The sequence below is a fragment of the Marmota monax genome, unplaced genomic scaffold (assembly GCF_021218885.2).
Source record: "Marmota monax isolate L192 unplaced genomic scaffold, Marmota_monax_Labrador192_F-V1.1 WCK01_AAM20220418_F8-fsc00156, whole genome shotgun sequence".
Taxonomy (NCBI): Eukaryota; Metazoa; Chordata; class Mammalia; order Rodentia; family Sciuridae; genus Marmota; species Marmota monax.
In genome coordinates this window covers 4,186,794-4,211,564 of record NW_026694013.1, presented here as the reverse complement: position 1 = coordinate 4,211,564, position 24,771 = coordinate 4,186,794, and the positions used below count along the sequence as shown (strand labels likewise).

The 24,771-nt window shown below is 36.9% G+C and overlaps 1 protein-coding gene across 1 annotated transcript; it reads left to right on the top strand.

Moving 5' to 3' along the window:
* The first annotated feature begins 3,992 nt into the window (after positions 1 to 3,992).
* On the top strand, positions 3,993 to 4,976 carry Ccdc54 (coiled-coil domain containing 54). The gene has a single exon (XM_046464026.1). It carries the CDS (start codon positions 3,993 to 3,995, stop codon positions 4,974 to 4,976), a length of 984 nt encoding a protein of 327 aa, XP_046319982.1.
* The last annotated feature ends 19,795 nt before the right edge of the window (positions 4,977 to 24,771 follow it).

Below are 24,771 nucleotides of genomic sequence, written 5' to 3'. Positions count from 1 at the left end.
TGACAATTCCAAAGTGCCCAGTTGCTGGCAGGATCCTTGTAACTACTCTTTCTCTCCCACTCAAGAAAACATATTAAAAAGGAATGTAAATTAGGGTGCCTTTTATACAGATAATCTGGACTCTATCATAATTAATTTATAGTTCGTGTACCCAAACACAGCAGTGTCGAGTAATAAATATTATTTACTATTAGAGCTGTCTCTGTGGAGGTTATTCCACACCGTCTGCCTGACACCCTGGCCGGCTGAGAAGCTGAACCAGGAGACAGAGTGCCTGTTTGGCCTTGTCAGCGGCAGCCGGGTGTCTCCAATCAAGATGCTCAATCATTATATTGAACAGTGAGCAACGCTGCATGTCTTGGTCATGTTAAGAGAGAGAAAAACACAGCAAGAGATGGCAACAGTGAGCCGAGTTGGAACTCTGAGCCATTTCCTTCTTTCATTTGCAGGAGGGAAGTGAGGAGGGGGTGGTTACAGAGGGGAAGGAAAGGGGTTTACAAATACTGAACACTCTAATCTTCAGAACCACTCTGCCAATGAGCTGCTGCTATTATCCTATTCTCCAGGCACATGTGAGGTTAACAGAATGCTGAAGGCAGAGTCAGTCTTGGGCCAGATTCATGCTCCAACCTCTCTAGCTCCAAATATCTTTCTCCAGTGAGCTGGGCTCTGGGAGAACATTTTTCCTCAGGCAGTCTCCCACTAAGCTCCAATCTAGCACGGTATTTTATTCCCAAATGTCTCCCTGGCAGCGACCCTAAGAGGGGAAGTCAGCTTATTTCCCATTGTTCATTCACTTTTTGACTGCCTTCGCAATTTCACCCAGGCTTAGATCCTCCCACGACAGCTTCTAACTAACAAATCCCAGTGGGCTGGGCTCCCTTCAGGAACACCAACTAGCAAGACCTGCAGCTAGAAACCCAGAAGGGTTGGTGTTGGTATCAAACCTACAAGATTAATTTGTATTATAAAATAATCAGAATAATTTTGGTTGTGAATTTTTAAATGATTGTTTTTTATTCCAGTTGTTTATACTATAGTAAGGCAAGAATAAGCTCTAATGTGCATTCTAACTTATGAATTAGACTAATTCAGCTCCCAAAGATTTTATGAATTTCTGCATCAAATGGTTCTGGTAAATAAAATAAACAGCTAAAGCTTTAGTTTTCTTATATTGTTAAACAAATAAAGTTTCAATAAAATGAAGCCTTTTATAAATACATAATGTGCTTTTAAAGACTAAAAAAAAAAATGTCCATCTCTTCCTGGGTTGTGACAAATATATTTTTTAATCACAATTGTGTGGCAAAAGAAGTAAAAATGTGGACTCTAGACCTAGAATGTAAGAAGGTAAGATCTGGCTCTGCCCATTTTTTAGATGTATTCCCATAGGAGAGTTACTTGACTTCTCTGAACTTCAGTTAAATAAGGCGATATATGTAATAGTGTCTGGTAGATGCCCAATAAGACTGGCTGTTATTAATCTGGAGGGAGTAATTACTACAAGCAATCTCTCTAATTTAATTGGGAATTCTTATAAAGTAAAAATACCTAATCTACAAAGCTCTTCCAAATGTACTGAAATATTAATAGTACTAAATTTAACAATTAATGAAGATGATATAGTACATTTCAGAGACATTTAATTAAATATTTATTGTTTCAATCTTGCAGGTTTCTTTTAGTATTCTGAGCACTGCTTTTTTTTTTATTTCTTTCTGCTCTCAAGTCATTTTATTGGAAACTTCACAAGCCCTAAGCACTGTGTCTGTGGAGCCTGATGGATACAATGGTCTTGGCCCAGGTAAATGGAACAGCTCTGAAAGAGAACTTCTCTGGCCCTGAGTACCATTCCTGCAGAACATTTTTCCTCAGCAAGATTTTGGAAAGGTTTCTGAACATTTTGGAAAGGTTACTAAATAGCAATTCAAAGATAGGAGAGTAAAATAAAATCCCAGATAGTGTTGACTAGCCAAAATTCATAAATTACTTTTGGCCAAGTTCAGAGTTCATACCAAAACCTGGGCCAAAACTCACCGTGCAATTTGGCACAAATAAGAGAATTAATAGTCATTTAGTAGAAGATTGGAACTGGTACCAATCCAAAAAAAAAAAAAAATTTAAATCCTCTTGAATAGAAAAGTACTACTCCATGAGAGACATCCGGGTATCATGTCATTTTAATTCCAAAATGTTCAGTCTTAATGTTTAGAGAATAAAATTAAGCCTTTACTTCAATATATAAAATTAGGGAAATATTATTTAGTATTTCAACAGGTTTTGATTTTAAGAACTGCTATTTAGAAAAACCTATAAAAAGACACATGAGAAATGTATGATGTTATTTTAAATCTGTAAGGTAGTGGTTCTCAAAGTGTAACATATAGCAGACAAAACTATTTTTAACTAATACCAGGATATTATTTGTATTTTTAATTTGCATTTTGAAAAGTCCACTGCAAAAGCAACAATGGATAAAATTGACGATACCTTGGCAAAAACCAAGGTAGTGGCCAATAAAAAGTGTATTCTCCACCACTCGAACAGAAAGAAAAAAAATACAAGAAAACATTTTTTACTCAAGATGCTCTTGATTAAGTAGTAAAAAAAAAAGATCTTAAATCTCAATTCTTTAATACATCTTTTTTATAGTACATATGATATAATGGGAATCATGAATAAAGTACTTTTGCTGCTTTCCCAAAGTATAATGGCTATCCAGAGAAAAAGTACTTATTTTAGTTACAAACTGAACTAGCCATTTTTTCATGAAGCACCATTTATGGTTGGGAAAAAAAATAGCTGGCAACGAACAATAGTAATCAGATTTCAGCATTTGGCAAGCATTTTGCACAAAAAAATTGAAGTAGAGAACCTATCACTTCAAGGAAAACAACACACTTTATAAAATTGAAGCTTCTGAGCCAAAATTAGAATTTTGGAAAATCTATATCTGCTACCATAAGCTTGAACTCTTCCTAATACTCAAAGACTGCTTTTTGCTTATAATTTACTTTTAATTATAATTAAAATGTTAATCTATTTAAAATTTAACTTTATACTCTTTTCTATATTTTTACTGATACATGATAATTACATATAATAGTGGGGTTGGATGTTACATATTTGTATGTACACAGGATATGGCAATATGATTTGGTCAATATCATTCTTCAATATTTTCGGTTTCCCTCACTCAGACTTTTCTGGAGAGACTAACTAGTAACAAATTATTATTTGTCGAATTTTGGTGGAATAGCAAAGAATAATATCCTCGATTATCTGAAAAGACTGGTAAGATACTCTTTCCCCTTTCAATTTACATATCTCCAGAGGCCATTTTGTTTTCATACACTTAACCAAAACATATCACAAATGAAAAAACAGGTAGGAGACTGTAGATATCCTCTATAAATCCAGGCATTTTAAACATTTACAGATATGTAAAGCAATAAGTCACTTTCCTCATTTTTTCTGTAGAAAACTATTATTTTTCACAAAAAAAAAATATGTCATGTAGATTAGTATGCAATCGTTTTTTTTTTTTTACATTTAATTAAGGCTTTCTTGGTTTTAATTTGTAATGTTTAATATCAATTGCTATGACTTACATTAAGAAAAACTCTATGGTCCTCAATAATTTTTACAAGTGAAAAAAAGTTTTCTGTGATAAAATCTTGAGAACCACTGTAATATGCTTAAATAAGTTCTAAGCCAGCAGACATTGTGACATCAGCATCAGGCCAATTATTACCCCTGGAAGGATTCCATGCAGCTGACCATTATTTCACAGAATTCTCCAGTTGGGCCACCTACGAAGAAGCTAACAACTAAGAGTACCCGTTGTTGCCTTGGCTGTTCTCAATAGAGCTTTCTATGCAGCTACCAGGAAAGAAATCCAGCAAATAGCAAAAGAAGGTCATTTCATTCTGACACTACATCTTCCTGCGATCACATTTCCCAATACCTTGCATCTTATTTCGCAATGAAAGATGTACAGATTTCATACCCAAAGGGCAAAAGCGGCTGCTGGACATATGTGGACTTCAAATCTCTGCAAGATCAGAAAATCTCTTAAAAAGGTTTACCAAAAACGTAAGATCCAGTGCCCAGATTCAACTAGATATCCAACAATGACTTCCTGTGGTGGTGATCAACATGATGTCAGTTTGGATGAAGAAATGAACCTTACAGTAATGCTGCAAGAAATTGAAATTTCCCAAATTGAACTCCTTGGCCAAATGACTGATATTGTCAGTGCAGTATCAAAAATCCAGGAAAAGATTGACCATTATCAGAAGCAGATGGAGGTCCTAGAAACCAGGATGACTGTTAATGAAGACAAACAAGACACAGCCACCAAAGATATCCTCTCTATGAAAAAAGACATTGATGCTTTAAAGAAGAAGGTTTCAGAGCTGGAAAACCAGAGTTCTTGCCCCAGCATACATTGTTTAGAAGTCCTGAAGGGAGAAAGAGGTAAAGAAATCATAGAATTGCTTCATAATTACATACAGTCAGAAACTTCAAAGAACATGTCAGCGTCCAAAGATTCTGAAATCTCTCCAGAACCAGAGAAAATGCCCAGTTATCCAGAGCCCACTGGTCATCTTGAGGAAAAACCAGTTTCTCCTCAAATTGAAACTCTGAAGGAAAGTAACATAAAAACGGCATCAAGAAGCTTAAAAAAGGCAAGGTCAAATATTTATATTTACCCAGACTTTGGTACATGGATCAAGCTAACTTTTGTTCATGGAGGAAAGTGGAGGTTTTTCCTTAGTGCTACCAAGTTAGAAGAGTTCATCCAGTGGCTTCTTTCTAGGCCAGTCATCTTTCCTGAGGAACCACAGATCATTCCCAAGAGAGACTGTTCACTCACTGGACCAATTACAAGCTTGACCACAATCTGTCTCTCTGTTTTCAACTACATTTACTGCCTTTTTGGTTCCTCAAAAGAGGAAGTAACTCGACTATAGGGTTATTTTCCACTTTGCTTGGTACCAAATAAATGTAACCTGGTTGCTCCAAGCAAACACATATTGTTGTGGTGGCTGTGAATTCCTTTGTAGTTTGCTCCCTGTGGTCCCATGATCTGCAAAGTTTGAGTAAGTGCAGGCGAATCATCCCCTTGGACTGCTATGATCCACTTTCTATCAATGTCTTGCTTTCTCAAAGGCAATCCATAAGGACTTCTCTTGTGTCCATTTTTATAGATTACTGCAAGCAGAGAATAAAGGGAGGCAAAAGGAAATGGGAAACCGCTTGGGAGCCCCCAAGTCAGTTGTCTACACCCTTTATAGATAAAATTTGTGATACAAGAGACATACTCTGAGGACAAATCTTTCAAAGACATAAAGTAAAAAGGGACCTGTTGTCAAGGCTATTAGTTAGCACTGTAAAAATGAAGGAGATCAAAAGGCCAGGTTATTACAAGGAAAATATTAATTACAAAAAAAAAATGGGCTTTCCTTTCAACCTCAGCGTCACCTCTACCAGGTAATAGATAAGGAGAAGGTTTCCCTTGCTTCCAGGTAATTCTTATATTTTCACAAAAGAAGACAAATGCTGTCATGTCCTGTATGTTTGATACAAGAGAAAAAAGGAAGATCTAAGGAGGGATTTTTTTTTAACTAAATTAAATCTTGACAGTAAAAGACCATAACTCCTATACAACAAGGCATATTTTTGTATAAACCATATATTCAGAGTAGACTTCATTTTTAGACATAATAGAAGGTTGCCATGTACTGTAATTTCTCCAAATATCATACCAAAACACTAAAATTTTCTTTCACAGCTTAAATCAGTGAATGAAATCTATCAATAGTCATTCCTTTGGGGGTCCTATGTTTGTTAAACTACAAATGTTCTTTGTAAGTGTACTACTTTTAATTATTATTAGCTAACATTTTGAAAGGTGGGCTTTGGAAAGTAGCTAAGAGCCATCCAGTTCCAAAAAAAGAAAGAATCTCACCTGGGTACAGTAAAAACTAGGGCAGACATATGATAAGACACAACTTGGTCTGTTGCCTGAGTCACCGTAATTGTACACCACATTGTTTTCAATTATAAATACATTTTATTTGATCCCTCTTTACAAATATACAGATATGATGTGTACACAATTGCTTTTAAGATATGTCAATTTGCAATATACCTAATAAAAGCAAGGGTATATATTAGATGGGTTTGTTCTGAATGAGATAACTGTGCTTACAGTGTAACCTATGATTATTCTGGTAATGGCATTAGTAATCTCTATGTATATGTTCATAGATGCCCTAAGGAACAGCTAGATCCCTACTTGAGCACAAGGGGAGAGTAACCAGGGAATGGAAGTCATGACAGGACAATGGCATCACAAATCCTTCTAGAAGAGAAAACAAAATGACTCAGCTGATGTTCCTGGGGTCATCTGAGCCTTTGTGTATTAGTACCTGTTTTTACCTTTCTCCTTTCACATGGCCCCTTCCCCTGCCACTAAGTTTCAAGAGGGACAAACAGTTTAGGAAGAGAACATAGGCTTGGGGATCACACGAGGTGCATTTTGAACTTCAATTCTAAATCCTACATTTGTAAATTCTATTATTTAATCTCAGCTAGGTGTATTCTCTCATCTGTAAAAAGGGAATTATGTTAATTTAGTAAATTTTTTTTCAAGAGGTTGTGGAGGACAAGAGAACAGTAGAAGACATTCCCTGACTTAGATACACAGCATTGAATGGGATAGATAAAACATGTCCCCCAAAACCCTGATGCATGGCAGATGGGTTGGGCAGCTGAGAGCCAGGTAATAAGTACCCCCAGCGTCAGAGAAGAAAGGGGGTTGAGGCTTGCTGTAAGGAGGTAAGGTAAGGAGGAGATGGCGAGGGCAATGTGGCAGGAAGAAGGGACAACAAACAAGAGCACAGGAGTAAGAGCAGATGGGGAGCATGGGAAATAAAAGCCACCAAGCGTTCTAGACATGCATAGTACTGATCGGCTATTATTTCAAACCTTATGTGGATCTCATTTTTCTCTTCAGGAAATTCCACCACGTTCTTTTCTTTAAAATTTTTTTTAGTTATAGATGGGCACAATGTCTTTATTTTATTTATTTACTTTTATGTGGTGCTGAGGATCGAACCCAGTGCCTCACACCCACTGAGCTACAACCGTAGCCCCCCACCATGTTCATTTTAACCTGTTTTTTACCCAGAGGGAAAGAAGGTGACTACATGATTTTCTCATGATCTCAAACTTTTTTTCTTTTTGTCGGATCTTTCCTTTAGCTCTTTCTTTTCTTTTTCTTTTTTTTTTAAATATATGACAGTAGAATGCATTACAATTCTTATTACACATATAGAGCACAATTTTTTCATATCTCTGGTTGCATACAAAGTACATTCACACCAATTCGTGTCTTCATACATATACTTTGGATAATAATGTCCATCATATTCCACCATCATTTCTAACCCCATGCCCCCTCCCTTCCCCTCTCATCCCTCTGTCTTATCTAGAGTTCGTCTATTCCTCCCATGCTCCCCCTCCCTACCCCACTATGAACCAACCTCCTTACATCAGAGAAAATATTCGGCATCTTATTTTGGGGGGATTGGCTAACTTCACTTAGCATTATCTTCTCTAACTCCAACCATTTACCTGCAAATGCCATGATTTTATTCTCTTTTATTGCTGAGTAATATTCCATTGTATATATATGCCACATTTCTTTTATCCATTAATCTATTGAAGGGCATCTAGGTTGATTCCACAGTTTAGCTATTGTGAATTGTGCTTCTCTGTTTGTCCTCTTTATGCATTAAGTTCCCTGTGAGGAAAGGGAGGATTTTGCTTTTGAGCCATTTATTATCATTACCCTAACAAGATCTCACATAACTTGTTAAAATTATAACTGAGCTTATAAAACGAGCAAATCACTTTTCCCATGCCTTGCTTTCCAATTCACCTACCTCTCACCTCCTGCCTCAGAGGAAGTGGTGTGTCTCTTGCCCAGTTGCTCTTCTAGTGGTTTACAGTATCTTCCTTAGGTATTCTTCTTTATTCCATCTTACCACTTTTCAAATAATTCTCTATTCAGCTTTCCAAAAACATCCACCTGATTGCCTAGTTCTTGTTTCCCCTCTTCACTTGCCAATTTCCTGCCGTCCTTTTTGAATAGGAGGCCCACAGTCCCTGTCCCTGTGCCCATCTTCTTCTCTCCCATTCTCTCCACAGTTGACAGGATCATGTCTTCATAACAATGCTGTCTTTGGTTCTCTCCCACTCTTGCAGATCCTCCTCAGTTTTCTTAGATGATTCCTCTGCCACTAATCTTCCCTTAAAATATTTGATACTTTGATTTAATGGCTCTCAACTCAAAGGACTTCTAATCCAGCCTCTCCTGGGACCCTCTGAGATTTTGATCTAAATGATCACTCATCTTCTCCACTTGGATGTCTATGAAAAAAGTGTATATAAATATAATTAGAAGAATGTCTGTTATGTATAAGTCAAACATGAAAAACATTGTACATTCACCAAAACATCTCAAATCATTGTTGTTGCTTTAAAATAAAGCATATTGATTGGGGAGACAACACTAAGTAGTGTTCAGAATTAGGACTTTCATCTCAGAACAGACTGTAGCATATGTTCCCTTACTTGCTCAACATATATAATGTGGGCACTCTCCTAGTGGTTGAGTGTACAATGATGAAGCTCATAACTATGTGAATATGGCAAATTCCTTGAACCTAGTGTTCATCCATTTTCTCAACTCTTAAGAATAATTGATGTCCTAAGACTTCTGCATGATTAAATGGAACCATTTGTATAATCTGCCCAGAACAGTTCCTGATTTAGTAGACACTTAACAAACAGTGGTCATTTCCTTGCCTCTCTAATTAAATGAAAGGGTGTTAAGGAGTGTTAATAGGAGGCATAAAGATGAACAGAACAGAAGCCCTGCCTCAAAGAGCTCCCACTGGGACTGTGCCTCCTTTTATCAACCAGAAAGGATGCCGGACAAATAATGAACAAAGTGACAAACTAAATACAAAAGCTCCAAACCAACTCTTGACTCCCTTATCCAAAGATAGTGTGATATTCGAATAAGACAGGGTGTGAATCTTTCCTCTTGGTCTGGGCATTCAACCAATATTCCATCATCGCCAACATTTAATTGCACACTGTATAAATAAGCAACAAAGAAAAGGACTTAGAAGAAGAGAGGCTGAGTTTAAGATAAATAATTTAGTTCTGTTAGGAATACTTGCTTCAATAGACATAGTCACCAAGAGCATTCTGTTTATTTAAAAACAACATTCAACAACATTTATTGAAATCTGACTCTATGCCAGGAACTAGCTGAGCTAGGTGTGAACAAATAGAGATGAAAAGACACCAGTCCTATCCTGAAGGAACATTCTTTTAAATGATGTTCTTTCCAATTGCTGATGTTGGCCTGTTATTTAGATTTGAAACTTAAAAACCCACATACCTCATGTAAAACAATGTTTTCATAGGACATAATCCAAGACCCATGTAGGGAAAAAACTTGCTATTCCTAAAAGCTAATGTTTGAAGTCACATATATTCAACTTTGTCCATATTTGTCCTATATTGTCCTATATACTCTTCCAAAATGCAAATTGTCCCCAGTGTATCAACAAATTATGCTCTGAAACTTCAAATGTTGATCCTTGGTTTAAAGTTCGTAATGCATATCACAAAGAAATAGCATTAGTGTTGGGTTCTTGCCAACCTGAAAAAGAAGACTGAACAATAGTGCACCTGAGGTAATGGTATTAAGGAAACTACAAAGCCAAATTTCTGTTCTTTCCCATGCCAAAGTCTGTCTGGGAACGTAACTGTAGAGCAGTAGTACTGACAGCTGGATCAGGTTTCCAGCTCTCCTTGCTCTGTCTTATATCTTATGGTGGAGTAAACACTTCACACATTGATGGTTCTAGTAGAAGAAACTTTGGAGATCAAGAGACACAGAACAGGAACTAAGTTTGGGGCCAAGGTAGGAAATCTAGAAATGGGAAGCTAAAGTGGGGGGATTTGGGAGTGAGAAAGGAGACAAGGGTTTCAGTGGATGCTAAGAATATCCAGGGAATAAGAACTAAAGTAGGGTCCAAGTCTCTCACCATGATGAAGAATTGAAGGCTAGATACAAGAAAGAGAATTTGTGCGAATGTATGCATGCAATAAATAATGCAAGAAATAGAAGAAATAGGGTAGGAGCAAAAACTGCAGATTTTGCTCCCTAGTTTATCTTTTGGAATACAATCTTGTGTTAGTCATATTTCTACTGCTGTGACAAATGACCTGAGATAATCAACCTAAAGGAGAAAAGGTTTATGTTGGCTTACGGTTTCAGACATTTCATAGTCACTTGGCCCTAGGACTTTTGGGCCTGTGGTGAGGCAGTACTTCATGGAGGGAAGCACATAGTGGAGCAAAGCTGCTCACCTCATGGCAGCCAGGAAACAAAAAGAGAGAGTAAGGGGCTGGGTCCCAACTTCCCCTTCAAGGAACACTCCAATGACCTGATTTCCTTTCACTGGCCCTGCATCCTAAAGTCTCCACCTCCTTCCGATAACACCATAGGCTGAAGAATGAGCCTTCAACACATGAGTCTTTGGGGGACACTTAAGATGCAAACCATAACAAATCTATTTAGAAAACAATTATGTGTGAGAAACATGAATCTCCAAGCCTTTTCGAGCTGTTAGATATGTGGCAGAAGGTGTTGGTGGAGCAGGGCAATGGTGGGAAAATGTAGGCAGAGGAGTGTGGCTCTAGTGGGACTTCAAAGCTTCAGCAAGGGTATGGAGCACGAGGAGATGTATCCCAGCAAGAGGCAGAGGTGGGGTAGAAAAAAGAAAAAGAGACAGTAAAAGAAAACCCCCAGAGGACTGAGAAGCGGCTGAGGTTCTATTGCAGCCTTCCTACAGTAAGGACACCCCTACCAGGAAGAGGTGCACACCACACCAGGTGCTCTGAAAACGTAAAAACAGCAGTGCCTCCTCGGGCAGTTTAATCAAACGTGTGATCATCCTTTATCTACTCTCCACTTAAATTTAGCTCTGAGGAATATGCCCAATCTTCTAGGAACAGCTCTCAACAGGAGTCTCCCAATTTTTTTTCCTTTAGTGAAGGATTCCACCTATTTTTAGATACTTCCCTGCTCCCCCACTCTCTTCTAGGATAGAGAAAGAAATGCATGAAAAATGTGACCAGGTGATAGTTTGATTCTAATGATGTGTTCTTTCAATTAATAGTTTCGGAAGGGGTGTTCTCACAGTCCAATATCCTGATGAAAAGTGCGACACATCTTTCAGACATCAGAAACTCAAAATGTGCGTACCACTCTCACTGATAGTGACCCTCAGTCAACTTATATTTACCAAACATAAAGATAATAATTGCTTGGTTTTCAGGCTGTAATTGGATCACAGCCATCAGTGACATGGTTATTTGTTGTTAGAGCAATGTTAACGAAATCATGCCTATGGCAGCCCAATTAGAGGAGCACCATTGGTGACCCAGCTAGCATTTTCAATATGTTATTTCAGAGGTATGATCAGAAGACAAATCAGAGCTGACTTAATGAAGTTTCTGATCAGAGGCTGCTCTGAAGACAATGAGTTATTGAAGGAGACAAAGAGGAACTGATGACTGGTAAATTTATGCAGGCTATCAGAAAACAACAAGAAGCAATGGAATTTACTAGATTCAACCTATTACAAGTGGTAGCAATAGAAATTTTCTCCTTTCTCAGCAGCAGAATCTCAAAGTCATGAAAGATTAGCTATGAAAAGAAGCTTAAAGATTACTTAGTTCAGTGATGTGCAAATAGGAGGAACTCCAACCCAGATTTTTTAATTCTTCTGGCAGACTCTTCAAATTAATCCCTCCCCAATATCATGATATGTCCATGGGTTGGGGGACATGAACTTGTCCCTCCCCATTACAGAATTGTGACAATGAGGAGCAGCATAATGTAGAGACTAAGAACAAGCACCTAAATATTGGATAGGCCTGAATTAATGGGTGTTGTGCTACCCATTGACCTTGCTGAATTTCTTAAATTCTCTGAACCAGTTTTCTTGTCTCCAAACTGTGGACTATAACAAACTATAATGCACAAATATGTGGTAGGGATAAAATTAGAAACATGCTTAGCTCAGCACCTAATGCATAGTAAGGACTCAGCTACTGTTATATATAATTCTACTACTACTACTACTACTACTACTACTACTACTACTACTACTACTGAATAGACAAGGTTGAAGCTATATGTCCAGTATGTCGAGGAAGAAAAAATACTGAAGACCAGAAATCTGGTCCAACTTGCTGAGAAGGAATCTAAGATCCAGAGGCAAAAGAGACTTGTCTAAAGTTACCCAGGTTATGACAGTCCAGACCAGATTCCAGTGTTCCAGATAATGGGTCTTGTGCTCTTTAGGTTATGCCAATCCTTTGAGGATATCCTGACAGTTAAAGGAATAGTTACATGTAAGGGAAAATGCACTGATCTAGCAGTCAAAGACATGTTTAACTATACCTCTCATCCTCTGAGTAGAATCCCTAATATTTTATAAAATAGCATAGTACATTGATCAAAATTAGGAATCTACCATTACTGCTGACAAACAAGCCTCCTTCCCCAGATCAGACAGTTATTATTTCATTATCTTTGAAACTCTGGACTTTCTCAGCCCCAGAATTTGCCATGTTGGTCTTTCATTATCTGAGCCTTTTATCAGGTGCTAATAATATATGGATATATATATACACACACACACTTATGTATGTGTGCAGGGATATATGTGTGTGTATATATATATATATATATATATATATATATATATATATATATATAGTGTATATGTATGATATACAGATATACTAGAGATCTATAAAATTTTGATTAATTTACTTGTCTACTGCCAGTTATGATGTTCTTGTTATTGTAGCTATAGATTAAAAAATAGTTAATAGTAATAGCCATTCCACCCCCCACGCACATACTTCTGGTAGAAGTCTCAGATGGTACACTTCTAAAAAGTTGAAGAGCAGTGAATAATGTTTAAGTAGCTTAGATGAGCTTTAAAGGACAATGATAATTTACTGCAAAACCTGTCAATCAAGAGAACAACAGAGTTTAACAGGAAATGTATTAACACACTCAAAATGTAAGAACTTGTGAATCACTTTTAGCTTGTCATCCTTTGCACCTTCTTTAAAACATATCACTTTTCCTGGGTTTTGATGAGGTTACTATTTCTACTTGTGTGTTTCTGCCAACTTTTTGCCCTTTCCTTTTCCCATCTGTCACCGTGTTTCTCCCCACTGCCTCCTTCCATCTCAGTTTTTTTCAGCATGGTGTGGTAGCCCATGTGGACTTGCTAGCCAAGGTCATGTGCTATTTTCTCCCCACCCCCATCCATTTCCCACCCCTGAACCTCTGTCTGACCTGCCCTCTTCTTCCTGACTGTGCTTCTGATCATCCCTGGCTTCCTGCTCCAACTTCCTCTTGTGATGTTTACTGCCTCCTCCATTCGCCAAGCTCTGTTCCCCAGGCCAGCAGCCAGGCTGCAACTCCACATCTCCACTCTGATTAACTTTTTAGGTTAGTCCTCCTAAATTTCTCAAATACTTTGTGTTCGTTCTCTCTCTCTCTCTCTCTCTCTCTCTCTCTCTCTCTCTCTCTCTCTCTCTCTCTCTTCCTCTTCCTTTTTTGGTTTTTAGTCATTTTCTCTATGATACTCTCCTCACATACTTCTCTCTCTTTAACTCCAATTCCTATTTTTTCCACACAACTAATCATATACAGAATAATATTTAATCATAGGTTTTATTTTGTTTACATGACAACAACTGCATATTCCTTAATCTGAATTTCAAAAACAAGTGAATAGAACAAGACAAAATTCACTGAGGAAAATAACCTTAGCTATAGGTGTTTTCACTTGCTTATTTTTTAATAGTCTCTCAATTGAGAACAGAATGGTCTACCTTGAGAAAATATATGAAAAGGGTCTTAATCTAATTTCATTCTCTTTACTTGCTCTAATATTCTGGTCCCTCTGTGGTTCCAGACAAATTAATTTTTTTTTAATTTCTAAGGAAAGATAGGAGGTTATGGGTTGTTTTGTAATTTGCTGAAAATGCCTCTTAGAATACGCTTGTCTTGCAGAAACAGTGATTATAACTCTGTCATCTGCAATAATTAAATGTATGAGATTCAAGAAAAACACTGACAAATAATTATACAAAAATTTCATATTTTTGGAAATTACTGAATCTGAAACAAGGTAGCTCACATAGCTCTCCTTCTCTCTGCTTAGAAAAAAAAATTCAGTTTTGAACTTCCACAATTGTGAAATTAATTTCAATGTATTTATAACTTTGAGAATACTATATGACTCAGCAGCCAAAGAAGACTGAAAAAAAAATTATATTCAATTCTTTCTGACTCATCTGAATGAGGAAGAACTAGGTAGTCTCAGATTCATTTCTCTTTCACTTTACTAAAACAGCTCAGAGACAAATGGAATTTTTAATCAGGAGTGAAATTTCCCCTGCCAAGTATTCTGGTTCCTCATTAACTCAAAGTGCAGAATATCCTTTAAGGACAAGAAAGACATGTGTGGACATGATGAGGCTCGGCTACTCCTGATCCTCTCCCCAGTGTGCTCTTTTTCAGTCCCTAAGCAGAGAAAGATCCCAGTTTGGCAAATCTCTGAAATTCATCTCCATCCCAAACTCCTCTGTTGTGTGTGTGTCTTTAAAATAGGACCCTTTCCTGGACATACAACTGAAAGGACATGAAGACGTCTGTGAAAATTAACCATTATAATGTGCCAAATCAGCCCCACCTCCAATGAGATAAATCCCCAATTGAGCAAGGAATCACCAGGTTTCTACTTCTATCATCTTGGATTTTTCTAACCATGTTCTTTTAAAAAAAATTATTTGTAAATGAGAAATCATAATTGTGTACATCTGTGGGGTATAATGTGATTTTTAATGATAATACAATGTGGAACGATTAAATCAAGCTGCTTAACATTTTCATACCTCACTGGCCCGTATTGTCTCACCTCACTTCTTTGTGGTGAGACATTTGAAATTTACTAAGTAAGTTTGAATCACAGTGTTCTAATGGGTGGTTTTATTTTTAATTTTTTGAAGAACCTCCATACTATTTTCTATAATGACTTTACTAATTTCCATTCCCACCCATAGCCTACAAGGCTTCCCTTGTCACCACACCCTTGCCCACACTTAACTTTTGTTTCTTTGACAATAGCCATTCTAATAGGTGTGAGGTGATATCTTACTGTAATGAAGTGATCTCTCACTTAATTTGCATTTTGCTGAGGACTATTGAATATTTTTTCATATACCTTTTGTACATCTGTTAAGAAATGTCTATTTTTTAAATTGGGTTGTTTGTTTCTTGTTGTTGAGTTCCTCATATATTTTTCATATTGACCCTTTATTAGATGTATGGTTTGCAGTATGGGGTGGGAGACATTTCAACTCTGTCCGTCACTTCCTTCCTCACCATGTTCTTAGCTGATTCATTTACTCATTCACTGAAAATCATTGAGAGTCTACCACACAACAGGAAACATGTTAAGTTCTTGGTAATAAATATGTTGGTGAGTAAAGCAGACAGAATACTAATCTGATGTTTCTTTGTGGATGCCTTCCAGTTGTTTCCAATCTCTTTAGTACATTTCCTATAGAATGACTCTTGCTTCATCTTCCTAGGTCCTGGCCACAGCTTTCCATTTCTTGTTTTTTAAAAAAAGATTTTTAGTAGTTGATAAACCTTTATTTTATTTATATGCAGTGCTTAGAACCGAACCCAGTGCCTCACACATGCCAGGCAAGTGGTCTACCACTGAGCCACAACCCCAATCACAGCTTTCCATTTCTATTACTCTCTGGTTCAGTGATTTCACTCTCCTTGAGAACTACTATCTCTTTGGCCTATTTAGGGTCCCTCCTTAGCTCCCTATTATTAAGTGACAGTCTTGATTTTAATATCCAAAAGCTATTTCCCATATACTGTTCCACCATGTTTCTAATTACACCAGCTTCATATTCAAATATATACTTTCTCAGTCTCCTTCTTTCTCTCTTTCTTTCTTTCTTTATTTATGTATTTATTTATTTTTAGTTATAGTTGGACACAATACCTTTGTTTTATTTATTTATTTTTATGTGGTACTGAGGATCAAACCCAGGGCCTTGCTTCCACTAGGCAAACACTCGACTGCTGAAACAAAACCCCAGCCCCTCAGCCTCCTTTTATCCTGCATATTATGTAAGCAAAAATCTGCTAGAGGGGGTTCTGGGAAATCTTGCTTTTTTGATAAAAAGAGACATGTGAACTGTTAAGTCCTTTTGAATTACTTCTTTTTGCCTCAAGAGCAGAAGTAACATCTTGGACTTGAGGACCTCCATCATAAATATAAGGAAAGACCAAGCAAATCACAAAGATGCCCACCTGGTACCAGTGAGCCACTGGGACACCAGCAACCTGTACCTCAGTACTTATTATTATGTAAGAAATAAATCCCACTGGTTAAACCAGTATAATTGAATTCTTTGTTTCTTGGAGCCAGATGCAATTCTTACTGACATATTGCCATTGCCACTATCACAGTGAATTGTTCTACTCCTGTGCTGTCCAGAACACATGTGAGAAATTGACCCTAATGTGTTCTTCAGTCCTAAAGTCTCCCAGCACATCAGGATTCTCATGGTTGTCTGCTCAACAACTTTTATTTTGGTTGTTCTCCTGGGGATCCTTAGCCAAATCACATTGTGGGACTAGGTGTGTACATAATATACATGGAGAAGCATGACCATCTATTTCTCTCAAACCCCATGACAGTGGAGTGACAGTACATCAACCCTCTTTGAATAAAATTATGACATTTTACCTATCAAACATTCAACTAGTAGGAAGACATCCACAATGCTTTCTTACATTTTAATGTCCCAATAATATGGACACTAGATTCAAGCTCTGGGGATGTATATCTGGAAATATATATGCAAATGATCTCAGATCACTAAAATCATTCATTCTAGAGAAGAGTCATAGTTAAATAAATATTATAATTTATACTCATTATTTCCCTCTCTCCTCCTATTACTAAATATAAATATTTTCTATCCCAGGAAATTTTTTGACATGTGCTCTGAATACCATCTCATCTCTCATTCTCTGAATTTCCCACTCTGAATAATATACATTGTCTCCTATATAATTTCAAGTTTTCTGCTTTATTGGACCTCCTTTTTCATTATCATCTAAACTTATTATTGTATCTCTTATCTTAATACAAGAAAATATTAAATTTACTGAATTACAAATCTCCAACAAAAATCTTACCTATTAGATAAGTGACAACATACATAGCCTATAACTCCTATTTCTACTTCCTCCTCTTATTGAAATCTCTACCCATTTCAAGCTAGTTTCTGTTTTTACCACCTAAATTCTCTCATTAAATCATCAATTATCTGCATGTTTCCAAGTCACTGAAAATCTTCATTTCTCTCTTATTTGACCTCTAGCATCTCTTGTACACAGGATGTCACTCTTTCCTTTGAGTAATATTCTCTTGTTTTCCATCTTTCCATGTTTCTGTGCTTCTCTTGTTTTTTCCTGTACCTTATTATTGGTACCCCTTGTGGATTTCTCTTTTACCCAACCTTTTCATGTGACTTTCCTCAGGACTCACCCTTGGGCCCTTTTCTATCATTCTTCATATTCACTCTCAAAGTGATCTCATCTACTCTCATATCCTCAAACACCATCTATAGTCATATTGACAAATACCATCTACAGTCAAAGGTTTTCAAAATCCTATCTCCAGTCCAGATGATTCTTCTGAGTTATAGATACATAGGTCCAATTTTTTAAAATATCTCCACATATTATAGAATCTGAAATACAGGCTGGGGGCCATGGTGTATGCTTGTAATCCTAGGGACTCAGGAAGCTGACACAGGAGGATCACAAGTTCAAGGTCAACTTCAGCAACTTAGGAAGACCCTGTCTCAAATTAAAGAATAAAAATGAGTGGTGATGTAGCTCAGTGGTAAAGTGTCCCTGAGCTAAATCCCCAGCACCAAAAACTAAACAATTAAAATAGGATGTCCCAAAATAAACTAATTATCTATAACCACTTTGATCAAAAATTGCTTCTCCTCTGGAGTTCCTACAATGGTAAATAGTACCTACATCTTCTCAGATGCTCCAACCAGAGCCATTCTGAACACTTTTCTCTCTTTTAATGTTTCCCTTTGGTTAAAAAAAAAAAAAAAATCACCAAATCTACTTGACCCTGCTTCCGTTTCCTAAATCCATCTTCTTTACAATTTAAGTCATTATCATCTCTCACCTGGACTACTCAATTTACTTTCTAACTAGTTTTCTCTAACTTACTTTCCCTTTCCTCAATTCCATTTTTCACATGGCAATGTTATTAGTAATTTAAAATGTAAATCTGATCCAATAATTCCTCTGCTTAAATCATTCACTGGTTCCTCAATACTAATTATCAATCCAAAAGCCGTCTTTGCATTTCCTGAGCAAAACAAGTCTTTCTTGCCTCAGGATATTATATATGCCTCTGCCAGGAATGCTGTTTCCTCCACACTGTGCAGAGCTAACTCTTACTCATCTTTCAGGTATGAGCTTAATTACTATTTTCTTAAGGAAATCTCTCCTGATTAGTTCAGAAATAGTATTAGGTTCCTTATTTACTTTCATACCACCCTTCCATTTTCAATTATAGGTCTTGTCATCATAGTAATTAAATTCTACTTGTGTGACTATCTACTAAGGGAAGCTCTAACTAAATAATGTAAGCACTCTGAGCATAGAAACTGGGTGTAACTTGCTCACGAGTGGATTCTCAGTGGCCAGCAGAGGGGAATAGTAGATGCTTAGTAAGATTTGTTAGAAACATAAACTGAGTTTTATGTTGTTTTAGCAATAAGACCTATATTGACTTACTGTTCTATTCACTAAAATATTTGATTTTATGACTAAATATTTTAATTTTTATAAGTATTTAATTATTATAATTATTTAATGACAGTTTTACTTCCTGGGGTATTTAATTCTGAAATGAAATAAATTTTTAAAAACTAAAATAAGTTCTGGATTCTTCTAAGAAGTTAATTTTACTATCCATTCAGTTGACATATATTTTAAAAAGGAAAAATGAGTAAAAAAAATCACCTACTTCAGCAAAATGGGTGTATTGCCCAAGAAGGTTCAAAATATATTAGAATAACTTCTCTCCTTTATTTGAGGCATTATCTAAATGGAATGAAATTTTAATTCCAAATCTAGAGCTATGAGATTAAATAAAAAATAAAAGTTGAAGAGTGACACTCCAAAAATTTCCTGTAATAATGTTCTCATACAAGGCTGTACACCAGTCTCTGTCCCCAAGGTCCATTATTAATAACATGTGGGAACAAAATGATTAACATGTAATGAGAGACTACAAGGAGGTGTAACTACCAAAGAGGAACAAGACTGATGAGGACTTACATTCTGATCCCAGATTCTCCAGACTCTGATTTACTGACAAAAGAACATCATGACAGACACAAGTGGGCAGAAGAAGTAATTAAGAGCAGATTTCCCAACATCAGCTGTCTTGACATCTTGCACTGGATAATTCTTTTTTTGCAGAGAACTATCCTGCATATTGTAGGAAGATGCTCCAAGGTGTACCAAATGGACATCCACAGTAAACTCACCCATCCTCAAAACAGTGACACTCAAAAATTTCTCCAGGCGTTGCGAAATGTCCCCTGGGAAAGGGCAAAATTGTCCTTATTAAAAAACACTGAATTAGAGAAAGTCAAAGAGATTTTGTCAATTCAAAAAGAAACAGAAAAAAACCACATTCTATCATTCACTTATTTATTGATTTGTATATTCATTTATTCATTTGGCCAGACACGGCATTGAGTACCACATTCCCAAGAGGAGTACAGCACAATTTCTATTATGAAGAAAAGCCTACTAAAAGACAAAAAGGCCATTGTCTTAAAATATGTCATGGATTTGTAGTAATGTGTGTGGGCTTTAATGGATAATCAGATACAACCACGGAAGGTTCAAACCTTACTTACAATTCACAGTTTGCCTGGTTCTGGTGAGTGCAGTGATGTAGCATCAGTATTCTCTTCAGCCTCCTAGAGTGCCTTCCTGACCTGCATCCACTGAAGAGCTACAACTGCTTTACCAAGAAGCCTTTACTCCCAGGTTTCTAGGGCACAGGTTGCTTCAATCATTTAGTTGTATTTGCATGTGACTGAATTCACAGGTGAGGAAGAGCCCATTTCCTTGCTGTTCTTGCTCCTGGATACTCGGTTTTCCCACAGTGTCCAGTACCTGAAATCAGTCTGTATGGGAGTCTACAAGTAGGTGCAGTAGAGGTAATGGCTTTCAGATTCCTGGGTGGCAGCTATGGCATTGTACTCTTGAATTCAACAGGTCAGTAGTGGACTCCTAATTCTATCTTCCTGCTCTGAGGAGGTGGGGGGGGATGGGGGTAGTGCCCTTTCCTCTGAAACTTCTGAAAGATTCAGTCTTAGACCTCTAACATTCCAATGAATGTGCATGAGCCTGAGTCTTTGTATTATAGTTCATCCTGCTTCGAATGGTTAGAATGAGTCCTGCTTTTGCAAACTGAGCCCTGCAATTCTATACAACAAACTGTAATAGCTCCCATAATCTCTCACATGCAGTGTGATCACACACCCGCAGCATGGAAACAGATCATAGCTTCCACAGCTAAAGCACCAGATGAAGAATTTGGCTTCCAAGTAGGGGCCATGCTGCCTGAAAAATATGTTTGCTTTTGTTTGTGTGTTCTTGAATCTATGCAAGTAAAAATATAAGATTGTGCTGGAAGTACAGTGCCAGAGATAAGCACGAGGTACAATATGGAGTTGGTACATAGGGAAGATTTTCTAGAAAAGTGATGTCAACTGAGTCTTGATGTAGGAGTAGGACTGAGCCAGGAAAATTGCATTTGGGGGTAGGAAAAAAGAAAGAGCAGGCCAAGCAGAGGATGTGCATTAGGTACATCCTCAAAAGTTGAGAAAGCATGGTATATCTCCAGAGGTAGAATCTGCTCAGTGGAGCTGCACTGTATACTAAGAGGAAGGGAATGTGTGGGAATATTTGCAAAGCAGAGACAAGATAATGAAGGAGGGGAAGAAATGCAATGTCCACATTTTCTTGAGTCTAAGATTCCATTGATGATAAGATACATCATTTATATTTATAAGAGTTGTCAAGGAGAAAATAGAAACTATACTAAATATACACACTGCTTTTAAAATTAACTAAAGATATCATTTGTCTATTAACCTGAATGCTTTTTTAATATTTATATCAGAATTTGCATTTAAACCCTCTTGACAAATACAGGATACATAGAGATTCTTTTAAATCACTGTAGGTCATTTGGCAGTTATATTTAGCTTTGTACCAGTGCCTGTGGTCTTGACTTTTTTAAGATTGACAGTAAATTTCAAGCCATATCAAATTATATTAGGATTTTTTCCTCTGCATTTCCTATTTGGTTAAACTCATAGTTTTGTTTCTTCTAAGATTGAATTACATATTACTGCAGGTCAAATAGCTTCTCTAAAAGTTAGCTGGAAACGTTTGACACATCAATATTCAATAGCTGAATAATTATACAATGAGAATGCAAAATAATGTTAGTAACAGTTACCTTTCCCTGCTTTGAAAAGTCTAGGGGTGTAGCGTAGTGGAAGAGTGCTTACTTACCCTGGGTTCAATCCTCAATACTACCATAAAAAGAAGGAAGGAAAGAAAGGTTAAGGGTTGAAAGTCTATGATTTATTGCAATTTATAACAGGAGATTTGGTAAGTTCAAAACTTTAATGCCATTTTCTGGTATGCAACATGTCACACTCTTGTACAGAATTTATTTTTGTTTCAGTGATGCCATATAAAGATACCTTTGTGCAGAGATTCTAAGCAAAAAAAATTAGAGATCCAAATTTAAATTTTATTTCAACCACTTATTATCAATGCAAAAAAAATATCTGCTAGAATTCACAAACGAATGAAGAGATACCTCAATGCACAGCTTAGTTCTCAAATATTGAAGAAATGACAACTGTCACAACTTCAAAACTCCCTTGCCTGGAGACTGTAAGATTATTTTGACTGGAAGAGTTTTCCTGTCTTTAGAAATGGTAAAATGTAAGGGAAAAAATTCAGGGGGATTGAAGTCTGGAACAAAGTCCAGTGTGGGTTCTGTGCATATAATAAAAACACCTTTCTACTGTTCTCTTCCATGCCAGAAAATACAGGATGTGAACACACCTGAGCAGAAAGATGGTTTTGGATGAGAGGCAAGACTGGAAAAAGAGGAAAAGAAAGTATAAGGAAGTCTTTCTTTTAGAAAGGGTGATTTTATTTAAGAAAAAAGAAGAAGAAGAAGAAGAAGACAGAAGGCAGACAAATCACCAAGGGACAGTCAAATATGCAAATAATATGTGGTGCCTTTAATCTCTAAAATAGGCCTGACCTTCCTTTTGAACTATCGTCCTTACTAAATTAACTTGTTATTTTTATGATTTTTTACTCCTCTGATTTAAGCTATCTCTGCTCATTTTAAACAGTCTACCAGAATTATGTTTCCCTATCTAACTAGTTTTAAAATCTCTTTTGAGTGAATCAGTTTAATATCTTTCAGATTTCGGTTCCTCCCGCTTCTAGTTCCTAAAATGACATCTAGAATATGTAACATAGGGAGGTACATGGCTGGTATAATCTCCAGACAGCAGAGGCAGAAAAGTCCTCTGATCCTTACTGTACCGTCTGCCTCTGTCTCCACAGCAAAATATCTTATTCACCATTGCCTACATACGCTTTTGGGTCCAATGTTGAGGACCTTGGTGTTACTCAAGAGTTGGTTGGTCTTAGTGGCAATGGATCAGTATCCCTGGAATGATTCAGTCTCATCATCTTAAACCTCTCCAATGTAACAGTACACACACACACACACACACACACACACACACACACATCTAGCTGGCCCCTGTGGGGCCCAGCTCAGGCTATCTACCCTGAAGCCCTCATTTCAAGCCAATTCACCCCCTCCTCCTCAATAACACCCTGCACAAGTTCTCAAGCCTTTCTATGGGAAATTAAGGGTTTCACTTCAAGGACATGAGAAAATATCTAGATCCTAGCCACAACTGAGGAATTGAGAGTGGCTGGGGGAAATTGGAAATCTGGAATTGCTTTAACTTACCTAAACTTGCTGAGCCTTTGAGTTACATTGATGTAGTCACTCCCAGCTTGATGCGGGGCAGCCTGTGAGGCATCTCTGTGCAGGGTTCCATATTTGAATAAACAAAAAATGATAGGTAGTTGGTGTTTCCTCAGCTTCTCTAACACAGACCTCAGACCTCTATCATCCAAACCAAAGCCTGGAGAGGGATTTATCAGGAGTTGGTCCCTGCCAGTCTCACTCTCTGCTTCTACATTCTCCTTCTCTTCCTCTTTTTCACAATCCCATGGACCTAGTAGGAAGGTTTCAATTGCTCTGAATCATATCTTTATAACAGTTAAGAGAACATTAGCTGCTGTAACAAATATACCCTGTTATATTTATGACTTTACACAAAAAAGTTTATGTCTAGTTCACATTATCATCAATACAAATGTCCCTGGTTAGATGTCCTTCTGTTTGGTCATACACATATAGGATTTCTTCCACTGTGTAGTTCTGATCTTCTCTTGGTCCTTACAGAATGCTGTGTAAAAAGTTTCTATGAACTTCCAGTGACACAAATCACTCTCCACTCAAATTCCACTGGTCAGAACTCAGTAACAAGTTTATATACCTAAATGTCAGGAAGGCAGAGAACTATGATCTAGATATGTGTCTCAGAGAAAAGTAAACTGTGGGAAGAAACTTCATGTTATGGATCATAAATTAAGGGAAATCTCTTTTGTACTATACAGTAAACACTAAATTCTCAATTCTGTAAACTCCATTTTTTTGATATTCTAAGGAATTTTTATAATCTTTTTCTATAAGCCTTGATATGATATTCTAAACTATTTTCTTGCTTAAAGCATTATTGTGAATTTTGTAAGCTAATACTAATGCTTTGTCTTTACACTTCTGAGGTAATACATATAATGCTATACAATAAGCTTCCCTTGAAGCAAACAGATATTTCCAAATATACCAATTTTTTAAAAAAAATTAAGCCTATTAGTACTTTCAAAATATTCTCCTTACACAAAGTTATTGTAGCACAAAATTCCACTTCTGACACTTCCATTGATGCCCAAAGAAGCTGCAAAATTGAGTGTAGACCTGAAGGAGGCCTGCATGTTCTCCCATATTCCACATAATAAATTGGGAATCAAAAAAAAGAAAAAAAAAAGCTGAAACCCTTAGTTCCCAGGCCAGCTCAGTTCTAATCAAATCAATCCTCGTTGTCTACCAGAGTTAGGCCTTAGCAATACTACCTGATCCTCTGACCTCAGAGTCATTCCTCAAGAACTTGCTAACATTCCAGATTTTGTCCCACAATCTACATAGAGAGGAACATAAATAGCTACATTTTGAGAACCCTGGATAATGAAGACAGACATTCTAGTACAGAGTTTGTGGCAGTGATCAATTCAAGAAAAAATGAGGATTAGAATCCTAT